Below are 19,508 nucleotides of genomic sequence, written 5' to 3' on the forward strand. Positions count from 1 at the left end.
AACACTTCATGCAGCTCCACGTTTTAAGAACTATGGTGATTGTGATGATGATGGTGATGATGATGATGATGATGATGATGATGATGGTGATGGTGGTGATGATGATGATGAATATAATGATGATAATGAATATAACGATTATGTCATTAAAAAAGGACCAAATATTAACTTTTGAAATTTTTACAAATCAGTCTGAAGGGTGAGTGAAAACTGGGTCTCATTGCTACCCTGAGAATTCATAAAACGCTGAAAGACCACATTTCACAGACAACAAACTTTATTAGACCCCAGGCCACGAGCTATTTCTGACCGCATATTTACTGCAGTAATAGCTCTGTATGTGAATGGTCATATTGGAAATTTGCCATAAGCGGGGGGATTTCTGAAAGCAATCAAATGGGAATTTCGCATATAAAACTGGATGTTTTCAGGGGAGGATCTAGATTTGGGGGAAATGAACAGAATTACAGGTCATTTTCTAAGGAGTTTATTTTGATCGGACAAAATTGAAGATGATTGAAATGGACATACTGGAAAATGGCCAAATTATATCTTCATTGTAAAAACCACAACAAATAAAGGTGAAGCGAATAAGAATGGACACTATTTAATAAGGGTGTAAGTAATGTAATTCATTACGGGATATAAAGTTACTTGCCCTCCAGCAAACAAGACCTTTTAACACAATATTGGAAATTAATCTAAATATTATGACATCAAACAAGGCAGATGACAAGGCCAACATATTGTTGTGACAGATCCTATATTTCTGAGTAAGAGAAAGATATGAGGTCCCACTCCAGATAAATACAAGAGTGACTTACTTTTTCACACAATTTGAATTTCTGGTATTGAGGTAAATATCTTATAATGCTACTTTAATAACTTAAATGGAAGCTGAATTTCTCATTGGGTATAACCTAAATTAACCCATTGTCAACTGGAACCGAGTGGGCCCGTGTTATACGTATTGGAATGAGAGAATTCAGAAGTCAACAGGTAATATCACCCCTATACTCACATTTATCTTTCATACATTCCACCTGTCATTCTATCTTCCCTTATCTTCTGATATTTCATCTCAAATGAAGATGTTTCTCTACCACACCTGGTGTCTCATCAGTGTAATATTGAACTCCTGAATATCCCTTCACTTTCTATCTAACAAATGCTTTATGAATGCTAATTTTAGCTCTAATATTGCATTTCAAGAAAATGTGGTCTGAATTGTTCCAATACACAGTAGATTGGTTGTCTGAATATGTAGAATATACCTGTAAACAAACTTCTTATATTTTCTGTAAGTCTAGTTCATTAAAAACCTTAACTCTTACTCATACATGCAGTCCAAAGTTAAAATTTCCCAACTATAATGTATTTCCTACCAAAATGACTGGTCATGTGTTTTTTATTTGAAGTCTTGATATTACCATGTTAGTTTTCATTTGAATCAGGATTTTCTTTAAAACTCAAAGGAGATAAAAGTAATCTCATCTAACATAGACAATCATATCCAAAAAAAGCCTGTCTCAATCATGTCGCCATATCTGTGTGCCTGGGAGAACAAAAGATTTACAACTCTCTATCTGAAAGCCCAGCGTCTGACATTTAAGAAGCTCCACGCCTCCACCTCCTCGATAGCCGAAACTGGGTCGATTGGACTGGTTTTCGGAAATTAGAACCGGGACTGAAATATTGGCCGTTAATGTGAAGAGACGGTTAAACAAGGCTACATTTCCTGAATTTGTAAGAGCCTTCTTTTTCTGCATCTAACCTTCTTGATTTATTAATTCAAAAGGTCTCTGACGCCAACAAAAGGAATAAAATGTCTTCACAGTGAGGAGTATAGACAAGGGAGATAAAAATGAAATATATATTTGAAAAATTATGCAGCTATAGAGCATTTAAAATGTCAATGTGCGTATTTATAAGCATCCTTGAATGATAGCAATACATTCCACATGTATGCCACATATTTCTCTGATAAACAAAAATGACATTTTAATACCATCAATAACACTAACTTCTTTTTGAAAAAGGACAGTGATTGTCCAGTAATGTTAGGATCTGTCAAAAACTGTTGTTTAAACAATCTCTGTTTCTCAATTTCGAAAAAGATTATCTACTCTTCTGCATTTCACCTGACTTTACTTGCATAACTAGATATTGCTAGTTCCCACACAAAATCCTGATTGGGTGAATTACAGGCCTGAATGATTAAAATCGATGCCGTTTTAAACATTCATGTGTACTCTGCCCAGCTAGCCACTCGCTTTTTCACATCATTTCTCATCTTTGATTAATCAAGAATCAAGGCTATCTAGGCCATCAACAGCCCAACCAATACACATCTGATGAGGCATCCCTGGATAATGCTTTATGTATCGACGGAAAAGATACTGTATGTAGTTGTGAGTGTGAGGTGTGTATACAGGATGCACAAGCACACAATTATGTATACATGTATATGGAGGTGGTATATAGAGGTATATAGAGATGGGATGCATTAAGAGAATACATTCATTTGGGGGATTTTATTTCATGTTGTCAGTGTAAATTACCCTACCGTATGTTTGTGCTAGCTTTTATATTCTAATATATTGGGCAATCAATCATTTAGGTTAAGCTGACTAAAAGAAAAAAGCTAGAGTCCTTTTTGTGTTGAAAAGAGCATATCAGTTTTTCTACAAAGTACTAAAGTAGATATCTGTAATATAATATGCACAAGCACAGAGTTGATTTTCCCCTTTAGCAATGTAGCAGTCGCAAAAGTATGGCCACCGTTTACTTGTCTTCTTCCTACAGACATACTTTTCAAAACATAAGACCATAAAAACAATATTTTTTTCTTCTTCAAAGAGTTTTGAACTACTTTCTACCATCTACCACTTCATAATAACCTTTCCGCAAACAACATTTTCACTCCTGGCACAGGAAATACTGAAAGTCAAGTGTGGGAATGTAGTGTCAGGAGTGAGATTGCCTGTATGGAAGTAGAGAGGGTCCAAATAACCCCTCTCCAGGCCCTCTAGTATAGTATTCTCCTCATTCTTCCTAAAGGCATTCACTCCAAAACATATGGCAAGAAAAACAACTTAAAGTCACAACACTCTTTCTAAAAATCCCCTTTTTCAAACTTTATAATTACTTTGTACCATCTATAACTCCACATTAACCTTTACATGACAATATTTCCATCCCATACATGTACATATGAAATGCCAAATGTATGGTGTGGTATTACTTGTAAAGAGGAGAGGGGCTAAGTATCTCCTCTCAATGTATAGTATTCTCCTCAAATAGTATTCTTTAAGAAGCATTTTGCACAGTTGAATATTACTTTGGTCCATGTACCATTCCACAACAACATGTTTACATTACCCCATGCACAGGAAATGCTGAATGCTGGGAGTGGGATTCTTTAGTGTCAAGAGAGGGATAGCTTGTACGGTAGAGAGGGTCAAAATATTCTTCCTACAGACATTCTTTCCAAAACACATGGAGAAAAAAATGAAAAGATTTCACAATATTCTCTATGTGAGCTTTTTGCAGGTTTTAGATTACTTTCTGACTGACATTTACAACTCTGCATTACACTTTCCACAACAACATTCGTACCCCTTGCACAGGAAATACCCAACATCTTGAGTGGGATTGTAGTGCATCAGAAGTGGAAATGAACAGAATGGGGTTGCCTTTATGGTAAAGAGAGTCCAAAGAACCCCTCTCAAAGTATAGTATTCTCCTCACATCAAGCCATTTCTGTGAAGTACTTCTATTGCCTCATTAAAGAAGAGGCAAGGAGGCAATGGGTCTGTGACATATGGAGGTACTGCACAAGGGTAACAGTGAAATTCTATCATTTTTCACCTCCTCAACAAAAATGGAAGCAAATAAATTTGAAGAGGCAAGTGTTCAACCTTTTTTGTCCATGAATTTCTTGCACATAAGATATATCCTCGTAAGGAATTTTGTCATGCATTTTAGAAGTGAGACTGAAATGAATGAACATTTGCATGTTGATACTAATTACAAAGCAGTAAGAACATTACAAACCTATACTAAACCATAACACTTTAATTGCAGAAGAACACTGAAACAGCTTTCATAAAAAGTGTTTGATTTGGTAGGAGTAGAATGTGTATCAATATGAAATCTTTTGCTATTATACTGCAATAGAACCTTATAAAACCTTATCAGAATGAGATCAGGTGTACCATGCACTGCTAGGTATAGATATATGCTCATCAACATGATCTAGCAGCAGGAGAGAGATTAGGAGTAATAAATAATTCATATTCAGAGACGGATCCCCTTTCTATTGGAGTGTAATATTTAGGATGATAACAGAAAAAGGTGCTCTTTGATATTAAACCTTGTGTAACATCACGCTAATCCACTTCAGGTATTCCACGTTTCAACTTGATGCATGCATGGTCATCACGTAGCCTTCTCAAAAATTAATACCCCATTTCCTGAAGATTAAAAATCAATTTCCCAAACTGGAATCTAGTTGATGAGCGTATTATCATTATGATGTCCTCCATTCTGCTATTGACTGTAAGTCATTTTGTGCCAGACATGCATGGCCAATTTAAAAGACAGACACCATATTTGAAGAAAAATAATAATTTAAGAGATCAGTTTGCAACGTACATTTGGTTGCAGCTTTTTTCTGAGGGCCATTTCTTTACAAAAAATGTGATCATTGCAAGGGATTTGATCTACTTACCCTATCTATAACCTGTAAAAAGTTCTGAAATTCTTTTGTGAAAATTCAGTTATTCTTAACACTAACAACACAATGTACATTTTTCTTCCTCTTAAATGTCTTTTAATTATACAAGGGTGAGTTCAGCATTATCAAAATGGAAACTTAATTCAGTGTACTACATAGACTTAATTTGGGTTCAGCCTGAAAAGTGCAATCGAAACTTTTTTCAGTAATACAAGGCAAACTTTTCCATGCAAAACAAAGTTTGATCTTGAAATTGGCAACTGAGGTGATACTTTTTTCATCCTTGTTTGTTTAAATCTGGGACCATGGGCATGCAATATTCATCTTTTCCGATCTCAAAAGGCAAACACATCACTTTCCCATTCATCGATAATCCCCCAGCAAATATGGTGAAGGGGATTAGAGTTATCTAGTTACGCTGCAAATGCCTGCGAGATCCTGTTTTTCTATCCACTGATCAAGGCTCGTAATCAGATTGCCTCATGCCGCACTGGTTCCTGAAGATGATTTGATAGCGCATCCTTTCAGGGTCACATGATATTTCATATTTAAAATGAGAGGAGAGAGGGAGGATGAAGATGTGAGAACGTCTTGATGGGATTTCAATACTCGTTGAGTTTGTATAGGGCAAAAAAATGGTGTTTGATTCCAGTCAAGATAGTTACATGGAATGGGTCGATTGAAACAAAATAACCCCATACAGCTGAATGTAATATAAGAATGAAATTTTATTACTTATCCATTACTTTTTTAAAGAGTCATTCTATATTTTCTCAACCTTTGTAAGGTTTCACAGATAGATAACTATTTGGGAATCTTCCCTGATTTAAGCAAAACAAAGATAAAAGTATTTTATGCAAAGGATACAATTTTTTGTTCTCAGAAATGTAATAGCTGACAGAAAGTGCTTACTCCTCTACTTCTACCTCTATGAAGAGAGAATCCAGTAGTATTGTTGATTGCATTGTTATTTTGGATGCAAACCTTTTCAATTATGCTAATGAAAAGATTCGCGATGATCTCTAAATGCAACCTCCTAATATAATTACATCCTTCTCTTAATTGCCCCACGAGCCATCAGAATGAGGAGAAAGACATAAATCCAGAATCCTATGGGATACTTGAAAGAGCCAGTCCGACCACTTGTGTGCGGCGGTGAGGAGCCGGAAAATTGGGTCGTTTCATGGGAGATTGGTCATGTGAAGAAAGTAAATGGGGAGGGGGTCCCCCATGGGTTCTACACACAGGCTATATATCCACCATCTTGCTTCTATGGCTTTTCTAATTACACATAAATTTCCAATAGAGGTTTTTAAAAGTCCCACCAGGGACACCTGTTCGCAACTATGAATATAAAATTCTGCAGAATATATTAAGTGATATATAGAATATTTTCAAAACAACACGTAGATGTACTGTGCAAATTGCAGTACAGGGAAAATAAGATTTCATTCTATAATAAATTAGCACTATGTATACCCTATGCATTCTAAGGAACCATACATTTAGAAGATGAGATCAGTTAAAATAAATTAATTTAAAGAGCTTTCCTGGACAATACCACTTCTCAATATCCCCTTTAAATTTCCATTACTCTGAAATGCAGATTAATACATCAATTTTCTCCTACATACTTGACTTCTATTAAATGAAGACACTTTAAACTCTTGAGACATCCACAACATGGAAAACCCTTGAGCAAGCACGGGGATATTGAATACCAATGCAACATGGGATTCTGACTTACCCTAAAATTGTAATCAATCGCAACAGTGTGCCACTCCCCATCGCTGACTCCTCCCTGTCTGGATGCGGTTACCGTGGTGACAATGCTACCGGTGGAGAAGGAGAATCGAACCTGGCTGTTGACGATCTCCAGGGCGATGAAGTCATGCTGCTGGTTGTAGCGGCCATTGTAGAAGATCAGTCCGTTGGGCTCCGTGGAGGAAAAGCTGAAAGATGAAAGGATTTCAATTGATTAAGGAATATTCAAGATTATTCATCGACTTGAATTTTATAGGTGAAGAGAAATACCAGCATTTCTCATCAGAGCATGGTTATGAAATCTCTCATTTGTGATTCTAGAGATTCAGCATCTATGCTAGAAGCCAAGTATTTGTGCACTGCATATCCACACATTGTTTTCATAAACAGTAAAATCATTTTAAAATGTCAGGTGTACTGTTGAAATGTTATTACTCATTGAAAAATAAACACAATTGTATAGTTAAGAAAAGATAAAAAAAGGAAAAAACTTTCTGGAGTTGATTTAGTGCAAATTGTAATGTAAATATTGTAATGTCATTTTCTTGAATTTCTGATAAACAACCAGATTTCAGATTTCATTAATTTTGTAAAACTTTCTCTTTCCTACACTTTGAGGTTTTGGTAACAACTCCACACCAAGACATTGCCAAACATGGAAAATAAAGATGTAAATGAATGTAAATTAGCACACTAGTGAATTAAATTTCTTGCGAGATCTAGAATAGAATCTAGGATTAGATATCTCTGCTTGACTTGATGGAAGAGTGCACGATGAGACATTGCCAGTACAATGACTTGTTGATCATCGTATGCTTGCCTATATCCATCAACCGCACCTTCCAACCACCATCTATTTCTGCAGACAACGCAGAGATCTCACCTCAAAGATTTCAGAAGGGGACTTTGGTCGGTCAGGATGGATTGAATAATTGGAAGATGTATCGTCGGTGACATGGGTAAATTTGAACAAGGCCTGAATCATTAGGACACTGGTGAATCATAGCAATGGAAAGGCCAAGACAATGTAAGAAGGGTATCACAAGAGGCTTTGTCGTGCAGCGCTTGGGCTGGGAGATGTGTGTCGGTTTGATTAGAAGGGTTATTGGGGTGAGATGGATCTAGAATAAAAGGCGCTTAAAATGTCAGGTTAAAAGTGCCCATCTTAGCAACTACGTTATCTACATGTACAAGACTTTCCCTGTGTTTGTTTGGTTCCTCGTCTTCAGGAAAATATGTACACTGCCACACTGGCAAGCAGAGTTATAACTTGTCAGAAAATTTTGGTTGCAATAGGCAAGCTGATTTATAGCTCTTTGAATACCGGTACAGGTTTTAACATTTTTTTTTTAATTGTTCTAATTTCTTCATTTCACTTAATATTATGTTTCAGTTACTTTTTTAAAGAAAAACAAACAAATCAGCATTACAAAAAATTAGAAAAATGTCCTTCCTTCATTCTTATCATTTTCAGTTCTCAACATTTTTTATCTTATACATGCATGCTCTATAAGAAGCTTTTGTTTTAAAAACACTTGTGTGTGTGTGTGTGTGTGTGTGTTTTAAAACAAAATTATGAATTATATGATTCTGCATGTACATATTTCACATAAATCAGAATCCCTCTGACTCCAAACTGCATCTGTTTGTTTGGTATCAAATCGTAAAGCATTTTCGTATTAAAAATCAATCTAACCTATACAAAAATTGACATTGAAAATTATACTTCAAAATTGAGTTTGATACATGGCTCATTTCATTCCATAATGTCCATCCTTGGGCCGATCCCTTATGACATTGAAAAAGGGTAGATCAGTTCGATCAAACATAAACGGCAATATATAAGCTCCCATTATATTGGTTATAATTTACGTCAATCACATGGGTTCTTATCCATGTTTTCCACCTCTAAATAATAATAGGTTTTCACGACAGTCCACAAACTCTAAGTTTAGGCTGTGTTTTTAAACTTCAAAGTTATCTTGTAGTTAGGAACATGTAGACGCACTCATGGTTACAAAACTTTACGTTTATGTGAAGTTATAAACCATTAGCAATCTTAAGGTTAGCACAATGACTATGAGCAGCTGGGGTCCTCTCCCAAATTTATAAGCAGTGCTGACATTTCTAATTAGCTTTAAGGTTACACCAGCTTTGAACACTGGTTGTTTTGGTTCCATGTTAACCCTCGTCATTGTTAGTTCATCTTGGTTTATAACTTTGACGTTTCAAAAACGTAAAGTTTAAAACTTCAACAGTCCCATGTGAACATAGCCAATGTAGATATTTTCACCCAAATCTGTTGAGTAAAGTGACTTCTTCTGCCTGTCTTTACACTATATGACCACCACAGGAAAGCATCTATCATGTCAGAGACATCTATTGACCACCATAGACAAATATAATCTTGATTCAATTATTCCAAAATCAGAAGTATCTGCCTCTTTTTATTCTTTGCCTCAGCGATGCCTCAAGGCACCAATCACATTCATTCTTTCCAACTCTTGTTGGGAAGATAGCAAGAGATCAAAATACATCTCTATCATATCATTTTCTAATAACTGCCTGGTGATAATAGCTTCAGAATTTAGCAGAATAAATCATGTTTTGATACAATTGATGGGAGTTTTGTGTCTGTTCTGATTATTTCATACATGAATTTGAACTTGTTGATTGAATGGGCACACAAAACTCCCAACTATTTAGGATTGCAGTAATTGTGATAAATGAACCATTTCAGGTCAAATGTCAAAAGCAAACTGTTTTCCTACATGGGCAAATGCACAATAATTCTATGGTGTCCCATCTGTTAATCCATAAATGACAGAGCTTTTTGCATGATGCTTTAGCCATAATAGCTGGGTCACACAGCGTTCAAAGTGCTACATACGAATGCCGTCTAATGCACAATACATCAGGTAAAATTGAATGCAATGTATAGTGTCTCATCATGGCAGCAGGCCTATTACAAGGGTAAAAACTTGAAACATTTTTGGATACATGTGCAAAGAGAAATATAACATACACTTTAAATATTTTGCACAGTAAGAGTACGGAATAACATTATTTTCATCATTATTGAAAGTACATGTAAGATTGCAGACTTGCACACCAGAAGGCCTTTGAGGCAAAAACTGCCCAAATAAGGTTACACAAACCTGCTACCCGCAAACAATGGATACATTTCTCATTCATTACTTGTTCAACATAGTCATGGGCATTCACATGACGCATAATGCATAATTGATGAATAAAATGCAGTTTGTAAATTAGCAATAAATATTTAAATACTATAAACAATATTTTAAAATGCCACGTAGAGTTGATGTATGACAATATTTTTTTTTTTGAATGTGCACTTGTTACAATCATCATTGTTGTATTTCTTATTGTTTTTTTAATAGATATTATTCTTATTGTTTAGTACTGTTATAGATTACTGTTGTTTATTGTTTACCTGACAGACAGTTGGAGCCTCACTCTCTGACTCAGCGACCAGAACATCATGAATGATTTAGGCGGAAAATTCCGCGTCCGAACCTCGCAGAAAGGACCATCAAACTCGTACGGGTTGGGACAGCTACAATCGAAGCCCCCGTTGAGAAAGTTTCGACATGTACCTCCATGCTTGCAGATGCTATCTGTTGAGCCCGTGCAGCGCTCTGTACCGCTATCAATCTCACAGTTGGTTCCTGGATAAAAATAAAAGCAAGAGTTTCTATAATAAGTAAAAGTATATCCATGTAATCCACTATGTCACTTCTGTGTATATAATCTGGTATCATTTCGGTGCAATGTCATGCAATGTTATTAAGTATCTAATTATGCAGAGATTGAGTTTGCATTCATAAAGTGCATAGAGATAGAGACATATGAAGTACTTGAATATTACTGTTAAAGTTACATATACATGTAAAATTGATGATAATTTGAAAGTCATATTTGAGGATAAGAACATTTTCAATTACTGAATGATATAGAATTGTTGAAGACTGAGCTAGAAAATGTTTGGATACAAATCTGAATTGCAAATGCAGGTAATAGAAGTAAATTCATAGTATATATCATGTGAAATTTATTCATGAGAAATTAAAATCATGCTTCAAACAGGTATCGTAAAAATACACTTTTATCATCTTTTTGTCTTCTAATATCTTGCAGTGACATTGACTCATAACATCGCCAGTAAACAAATGTGACATTAATGTTGCTATGCATATCTACATTTCATATCTTAAAAAGCAGTCTTGTCAACCACATACACAACAAAATTAATTTCGCATCATTCCTTCCCTGCGGAAGTTATGAGTCAAGGTTGCCGCAAGACAATGAGAGACAAATAAAAGTTTGGAAATACACCCTGACTAGAGAGAGGATGACACCCTAGGAGAAAATGAAAAAGAAATCTAGATGGATATTCAATTTCTTGCCACCTCTTTGTTCACTACCCAATGACAGTCTAGCACAGATCAATACCGTCGCACGAGGTTTATGAGAGGGCCTCTGATGGGAATATTAAACTGTGAATATGGGTGGGGGTAGCTAGCGAAGTGAGAGGAAGTGATTAGGAGGGAGAGAGTCAACGTGCTTCAAGGAAGAGGTATGAGGAGAAAGAGAGAGAGGAATACAGATGGTTTAAGAGAGTCGGGAGGAGAGATTGGACTATTTCTTAAGCACATAAGAAACTGTAATACAAATCTTGGTTTCATGAGGGATGGAGAATAGACAGGGACGAAGAAAGAGAGAGAAGAGATCTAAAAAGACAGTGAAAGATCTCCAGGAATAACAGCAGAGAGAGAGAGAGAGAGAGAGAGAGAGAGAGAGTAATAGAGATGAAAGTGATCCCTTCAACATTATGTACAAAACAGTCAAATCCAGTTCATGCAAGAAGGAATTGAGGCACTAGGGTGCAGGTGCATTGAGTAGCATTACACTTCCTATGAATAATGCTGAATATAGGAAATTACTGATCAACGTCTGTTTCTTTTAGAGCATATATGACTTTGAGGGTTTACTCTAGAAGTCATGTGATGTGTTGCTAGGTATCTAACCAAGTGTTCAGTCAAGGTGTGTATATCGGTCTGCTAAGCTGGAGGGTGACACAGTTATTACTTTGTTCTATGATGATGATGGCTGAAGGGACACATAATTAGCTCTGTATCACATGCAATTTGGAAAGAAATGCATGTTTGTGTACATTACAAACAAACAAAGTTACAAAGCATGGTCACTTTGAAATTTATTTCAATCCATAAATGAAAAATTTGCATATACACTGTAAAGGTACAGTCAGAGGAAGAGTTTTTAAATGAATATAACAAGATATCAAAGTGTTTCCTTGCCCATTGTCATATGAAGCTTATATTCATGATGACCATTTGCCATTTTAAAATGTAAGGGTTCGGATCTGCTTCTGAAGTAATATCTCTGATCTTAGCTAGTTGACTATTTAATATTCTTACAGGTATTCCCTTAAGCTTAATGCAGGAACCATTCAATTTCAAGAAGGAATTGGACAATTGGTTAACTATCTATCATATCAGCCGTTCCTCTTATCTAGCAATGCTACTTTAGCTATCAGAGAAGGAAGACATTCTGAGTCACATCAAACATACCATTTTCATCATCTGCTCCTGGTAAAGATTTAGCAAAGAGCAAAGAAGATGCTCAAATATATCTAATCAAGCAATGCAGAGCATCAGCTCTACATCATACACCTCTACAGAGGGTCTATGCTAATTAGGAGACAAAGACAGAAGGGAGGGAGAGAGAGTGGCTAGTTTGCCTGAGGATAAATGCATGGACAAATCATGGCCTGAAGATAGGAGTGGTAAGGATTAACCCTAAGTTATAGGATTATGGTAGGGTAACGCAGAGTGGGAACATAGAGGGCGAGGCATAGGGGAACATAAGGAGCGAACTCTCATGAGAAATAGGGTCAATGCTTCAATGCACCGAGCAAGTGACAATGTCATGCACTTTAAAGAGGATCATTTTGGGGAGGATTGAGAACTTGTTGGGTATTCCTTTCACAGAAATTAAATGAATTACATTCATGGAGAGTCAGACCTCGAGATACATGAGGATATATGTACAGATGGAGAAGTACAGAGGAAACAAGAAAGGTTTAAGAGATAAATTGTGAGACAGGAAAGGAAAAGTGTTGCAAAGAATGTAATGCAGTGCACACAAAGAGATAGATGAGGGAACTGAAGAATGTCTGGGGAATTGAGAAAGGGAAGCAAAAAGACAGAGAAAGAGTAGAGAGGAAGGAAGAAGGGATAGAGAAATGATCATCTTATGTAGATGTGGACTTAGTATCAATGTAAATAGACTACATGTATGCAGGTTCAATTCTGAATGTTTATATGAATAAAGCAGCTGTTTTGATCTTAAGAATGCCTGGGGGCAATTACACTTAAGTAATAGAAGGGAGTATATATATGCAGCAGGGTGACAATATTTAAAAATGTAATGAAATGTTGTGAAAGTAAAAGTACAATCTAAATATGCTAATGTTATCAAATAGTGTTATCAACCTATTCAGATAAAGCAGTAGTCTTGGTAGTCCATGGATTTAAACCTTCTTGATGTTTAGATTCACCTGATTTATTCACCGATGTACAACCTACATTACAATGTTTTGGGCTATGGATGAAAACCTTTAAAGAGCTTTTCCAAATAACTTTTATAGTTTAGATTCATCTCATTCATTTACGAATACTCGACCCTACATCACGATGGTCAGAGGTAACCCAAGGAGGTCTGAAGGGGGTTCTCAGCTGATGACACTAATGGAATGAGGAGGTTCAATGTTCCCCGGGGGAACCTAAGATGACTGGATCATGTGCCGGCCGTGGCAGCCATGTTTGCACACGTGCCCCTAAAATCTGATTACCTGCTACCCTAAAAATGAAATTATACTGGATCCCCATCTATCCGCCACTCCATATTTCCTCCAAGGGATAGTCCGTCCAAATTGTGACACCTTGGGATGAAGTAAGAGGGCAAATATTTCCATAAGAATTTTGCTGTATTTTGTGCAGGCATGCAATGGCTCTCCATTCATATTGGTAGCTGTAGGTTTTGAATAAAACTTGTAAAGACTATTCACACAAATTATCAAGGGATTGTGCAAAGTCACTTCATATCAGCTATTCATCTGCAATCCATTGAATATAGGTATATGAATTTAATTATCAACAATGGTTGAAAAAGAATAACTGCAAACACAGTTTAAATGCAACAGGTCAATGGAAGCCGATTGTATATTAAACACTCCTTTGTTGAAACAATAACTATATATGTTGTAACAGGGATCTTGTGGCAAGCAGTTTTGGTAATTATAATGATGTCTGTATAAATAGAACTACAATTAATAAAATGTTAAAAATGAATTGGAAAATGACTAGCCTGCATTATTTATGCATCAAAAGAAAAATAAATAACAACGTCAGTTGACAATAATGTCAAGCTTAGTCACAATTATAACATGTTGAAGACTATCAAATATCTTTGAGGCAGACGAAATATAATTCAAACCCTTTCATCTCCTGCCTATTTCCAGATACTACTATAGCCGTCTAGCAATACTGTAGGCTGGCATCCACGAATGGCAATATTTGGAACAAGGAGTAAATGTTTGTGCCTTACACTAATAACAGGAAATTAAAGTTTGTCCGCCGCCGTCAAGCAGGCCCAAGTACCCAATGTTTGAGCAGCCGCTGGGATGAGTATTCGATCAGGGAGGGTGATGTGGACTCCTTAATGAGATGGCGGGGGGGGGGGGGGGGGGGGTGGGGTGGGGATGCCTGATGCCGACCGATACAGTGGTCAGTTTGTGGTACTATTTATTTCATCTATTGAGAGCCAGAAGGGCATTAGCTAACATCATTTTACAGGATATTACTGCCCTTCTGGCTCTCAGCTGATGGTATACTGTACCTTTAGCGAGAACATGGACAATCAAATTTCACAGACATGTAATTTAATGGGATAGAGAGGTAGAAATACAGAAGTCCTTTATTGTTTGTTGATAATTACATGCACATGAAACTGAGATGCATTTTTTGTATTGGTTTTGAATTACAGTATATTTTCTACAGAAGAATTTCCGAAGACTGGCCAGTCTGGCCTTCTTTAAATAAAGTATTTGGAGGAATCATTTCTCGATGATAGACCCATGTGTGCATTTCTATGTTTGTGTGTGCTCCAATCTGGCTGCTGTTTAGAGAGCTTGTTTTAATAATGTCTGAGCATCTCCAGTGCTGATAGATTGTTAGGAGCTCCTGGGGTGACTAGCATCCATCAGTCACCAGTGTTCTTCCCTTAAAGCCCCACTGCACATACTTATAGCTCTATATGGCAAAAAAATGCCTAATCGGTGACCGTTGGTCCCCCATGGTCCCCTTTTTCTTATGTTAATTGAGAGCTGATTTGATGAGATAACCCCCTGCCTCCTGGCCAAACTAGTGAAGATAGGCTTCAAAGGTGGTGTCACTGAATGGTATAGGTTTACAGTTTCCTTTTTATTTCGAGAAATAAACATGTCAAAGAAAAAATTCTTCATCTCATGTAATATCTCATGAAGATATGAACTTCATATAAAGATGTAAATTTAAAGGAAAATAGTTCCCATCCTCTTTCATACTAAGAAATCAATGGCTTTTGGGAATTAAAATTGAATCATATTTGGCTGTGCTTGCCCATATCATTAAAAAAATTCAGGAATCTCTGCAGCTATGACTTTCAAAATGTATTCATTAATACATTCTTCCGGGTAAACGATATGTATTTTGTGTTATCATCAAACGTAATTAAAGTTGTACATATTTGTTGTTTCGCACAAAACATGTTTAATCACATATCTAATTTTCACAATCCAACTTAGAAATTGACATGTAAACATATACTCTAATACTAGAAACATTTGGGACACACATAAAACTTTTGCAAATTGCAAAGTTTCAGAGTTACCCTTTTAGCAGCATAAATATTTGTGAACCAGGAATTTTTCTGAGTTTCGCTACATTTCACTATTCCTCATGATAATGTATTGCCTTTCAGATCAACAATTCTACCTTTAACCCAGCCTCTAGGAGTCCAGGCATTGTAGAGTGATCTACCTTACACAGCCAATCCGGAGGGGATTATCAAGACTTGTGAATTCTTGTTCATTCACCTCCATGAAGACACTCAACCCACGGATTCATAGAAGGTTTCATGCAGCATGCAGCAGTCAGTATTGTTGGGTCTTCCATAGCCTCTTTCATCTATCTCCCCAGTGATTTCTTTCTTTCTTTCTTTCTTGCTGTGTGTCTTTCTCTCCGTCTCTCCATCTCTCTGTCTCTCTGAGTCTCTCTCTATCCATCCCCCTCTCTCTCTCTTTTCTCTCTCTCTCTCTACAATGTATGTTTGCATGTCTTCTTTCTTCCTTTCTTCCCAAAGACATTTCATGTTTTACCTCTCACTCTCAATACTTCTTCTCTGTCCTTATTGTTTCCCAATTCTTTCCTTATTCGTTCTCTTGCCAACACATTCATAACCTCTGTCTCTCTCCATCTCTATATCCCTCTCTCTTTCCAACTTTTTTCTTTTACTCACTCTCAATCTCAAACAACTTCCATTTTTATATCGAACAACTTGAAAGGATTAGCATACTTTAAGATAAACCTTTTCAACTTGGGTACTTTTACAACTCCTCTGAAATTAGACATAAATGTTTACGACAGCCCACACATAGTGATAACAATGCAACCTTTAGTCAACCCATCCATTCATTGCTTCACTATTCATACTGTGTGATGACAAATATCCTGCATTTAGACAGACGAAGAGTCCTCTTTCAAAACCCTGATCCTCGCAATCGATCCTCTTCATCCATTTTTAATCAGAAAATATGGCATATTCTCCTCTCTGACTCCTGGTCTATTTGAGTTTTCTTTTGAGGAGGAGAGGTCTGGAGCATTGAACAACAAGGGTTCATTTTCACATGATGAATGGTTAGATCTGTAATGATGATGTATGAAGCATGCCCTGAACAAATAGTCCAGAATATGCATGAGGGGAATACTCAATGTCTCTTTTTACTATATATGTCTTCAACTTATGAACCAAAGTTGAAACCAGTTGAATCTTTTTATATTTTACGAGCAAATAGTCCAGATTATTAATTAAGTCGTAGGAAAGGGATTATTTACATCTGTCTGCTAAATGTCTACAATTTAAGTAGCTACTTTAGATCTTGATATTGATCTAGACAAATGAATTAAAGATCTTCATAACTGTATGTTTTAACTATTTATTGTGACTTTTGTCAACTACATCGATAAAGGGTATATGAACAAGAACTGTTACAATATCAAGTTTTTGAAGGATAACCAGTAAACAAGTAAATTATTCATACAATTACCAAGTTTTGTAATTGTTTAATTAAGTATGTGAAAAATTTATTTGTCACAATTTATGTTTCTTCAAAATGTAACATATTAAAGCTTACATCTAAAAGTACTCAACAAAGGCCCTAACTCAACCAGTCCACCTGTTATTCAACACAAAAAACATCAAATTTACAAGGGGTATGACAAATTTAGTTGGTAACTGTAAGCCTTTAACTATATGCATCTAGATTTGTTTTATAAAAGAAAAAGTCTATAGATTACAAGAATGAATAAAGAGAACATTCCTCTCATAACATCAGACAAAACATGATTAGGAGGGTGGAGGGGGGACATTTACTACATGCACCATTATCAGTATGAGCACCGTTACATAAAATATGCAAGATACGTAATACAAGATAGTTACATCCTAGATTAATACTGTTTCAAGGAACACCTTGAAGACTATAATGACATGTTTTGAGTTCTAGACTCTAAGTCATGCTCCAAATACACTATAGTGGCTTCTTGGTGTCATTGGTGGGGGGGGGGGGGGGGGGACAAGAAATATCAGGTGGATTATATGTGAGAGAACAGGGCCATAGAGTGAGGGTGTATGGGAGGATGTTATTGCTTTCTTATCTCTTTCCATGTCTTTCTCTCTTCATTTTGATGTGGGGGGGGGGGGGACCTCCCGCTCCCACACCCTTAACTATGTTCCTGTTAACTCATCGGGTTATAACAAACATTGTGCATCACTCAGTCAATTAAAGGTTAGAGTAATCAACACTTGCCCCATACAAAAACATTTTCCACCTTCGCAGTCTCTCCTGAGATCTACCAAATTGCTCCCCATGTTGAGGGTGTTAAATTTGCACAAGGTTGGTCCCATCTTCACAAGACACCAACAAAAGACTCCGCCTTGCTATCAAGGTTACCATTCCTTAATCTCTCTCCCCTCTCTCTCCCTCAATCAACATCATGCTTTTATACATACTTTTTATTGATACGATAGCAAGAACTAATGCAATGTGGGAAATTATATAACGAACAAAATGCGTTATTATTTAATTTGACATTATAACAATGATCATATTAGAAATACTTGAATGGTCAGACATGTTCACTGAACAAGAATTCTTACCCCCCCCCCCCCCTCTCTCTCTGTGTCTCTCTCTCATTCTTTCCCATTCTGTTTTCTACCACACCACCTCTTTTCTATCCAGTTTCCTGTTCATCTCTCTTAGCTATTTACTAATTACTTTATGTTTTATCACATCTTATGTTTTCCTATATTTTTATGAATTATGTGTTCAATGAACCCTAACAAATATATTAAAAAGTAATGCATCAATTAAGGTTATTACGCTTTGCTCCTTTCCTTTGTTTCCCTCTAGGCTCTAATTATTTGCGCACCAGTCCAAAGTGTTAATTCAAATCTCTGTACATTGATTGTGAGCGGTATGGCTGTCACATTAACCTACATTCATGTGATGAATGGGCAAGATCAAAGAATTTTGTAATTGCTCCAGATCCTCATTGACCTAATTTCTATTGTAATTACCCCTTATCCTCGGGTTCTCTTCAAGATGAGTAATATCTCTCACATTTTCTTCAACTTTCAAGAAATATGATGGAAGAAACACAAAGATCTGGCTAAGGGTGAAATGGCGGAGCGTGGCAAGGCGATAAATACCCCATGTTAGGGCCATCAAAACTGGTTCTAACCCTTCCTTGAGTAGGTGAGAAAGATGAAATCGGAGAAGCACTCATCCGTGACTTGTGGGAATTATGGAGAGTGTCCGATTTGATGAGAATAAACATGGACGGGATCTCGGATTTCACCCTAGCATCATTCATGTGTGTGCTCGACAATGGGACGATCGTAGATGGACCCTTACTGCCTACCACCCCACCCCACCCCCTCCAGAAATGGACCGCAATGAATGGCTGCAGCAACAATGGCACACCCTGAACCAACAAAGGCGTAAAGGATCCCCGCTAATCCTAGCCCGGCCCCATCCCTGGATTGGGATACCAGCAAACACCTCCCCATCCTGTCTTCCAATGGGGAGGATGTGGGAGGATGCAGGGTAGATGTCCTCCCTGGTCGTCTCTTAATCACCACTTTAAACAAATCTCAATGTTAAAATTTAAATGGAATATGATGTCTGTGTATCTAACTGATTAGAGTACACTATAGGCTCCTGCAAAGATGATCGCACACTGATTTCAAGTTGCTTCTACAACAGTATACCCCCCCCCCCCCCTATAACCTAGCTCCAATGTTGAATTTATACTACCACCTCACCAACCCCTACTACCTAAGATGAGTGGAAGTTTTGTAATATTCCTGTGTATCAAGTTTAATTGGACTGTGAAGTTTGCAGGGAGGATAAAGATCTGTTTGGAGGATATGAGGGGTCGTTTGAAGGTTGCTGCATGTCATACGCGAGAGATATATTATACTGAATGACTCACGTAGCATTGACGATTACGAGAATTAAGAGGACGATGATCTTGTGATGGAGAGATAACTCTTTCATTTTGTTTAAAACTTAAGATTAACCAAGGAGCATTACAGACAGCCATTTCACTTTAGTTTCTGCAATTTTTATTTCCTATTT

At 36.8% G+C, this 19,508-nt stretch overlaps 1 protein-coding gene across 8 annotated transcripts in view; it reads right to left on the bottom strand.

Annotated features, from left to right (window-relative positions):
* The window catches only part of LOC752126 (cadherin EGF LAG seven-pass G-type receptor 2), a 77,861-nt gene that overhangs the window by 43,247 nt on the left and 15,106 nt on the right, over positions 1 to 19,508 (bottom strand). For all 8 annotated transcript variants that reach the window (XM_030972732.1, XM_030972731.1, XM_030972726.1 and 5 more), the window contains exons 2-3: positions 9,960 to 10,194; positions 6,486 to 6,690 (exon numbers count right to left, since the gene is read on the bottom strand). In XM_030972732.1, coding sequence (XP_030828592.1) covers positions 6,486 to 6,690; positions 9,960 to 10,194 — 440 coding nt within the window. The remainder of the gene's footprint in view (positions 1 to 6,485; positions 6,691 to 9,959; positions 10,195 to 19,508) is intronic.

This window comes from Strongylocentrotus purpuratus, unplaced genomic scaffold (genome assembly GCF_000002235.5).
Source record: "Strongylocentrotus purpuratus isolate Spur 01 unplaced genomic scaffold, Spur_5.0 spur5_scaffold_6, whole genome shotgun sequence".
NCBI lineage: Eukaryota > Metazoa > Echinodermata > Echinoidea > Camarodonta > Strongylocentrotidae > Strongylocentrotus > Strongylocentrotus purpuratus.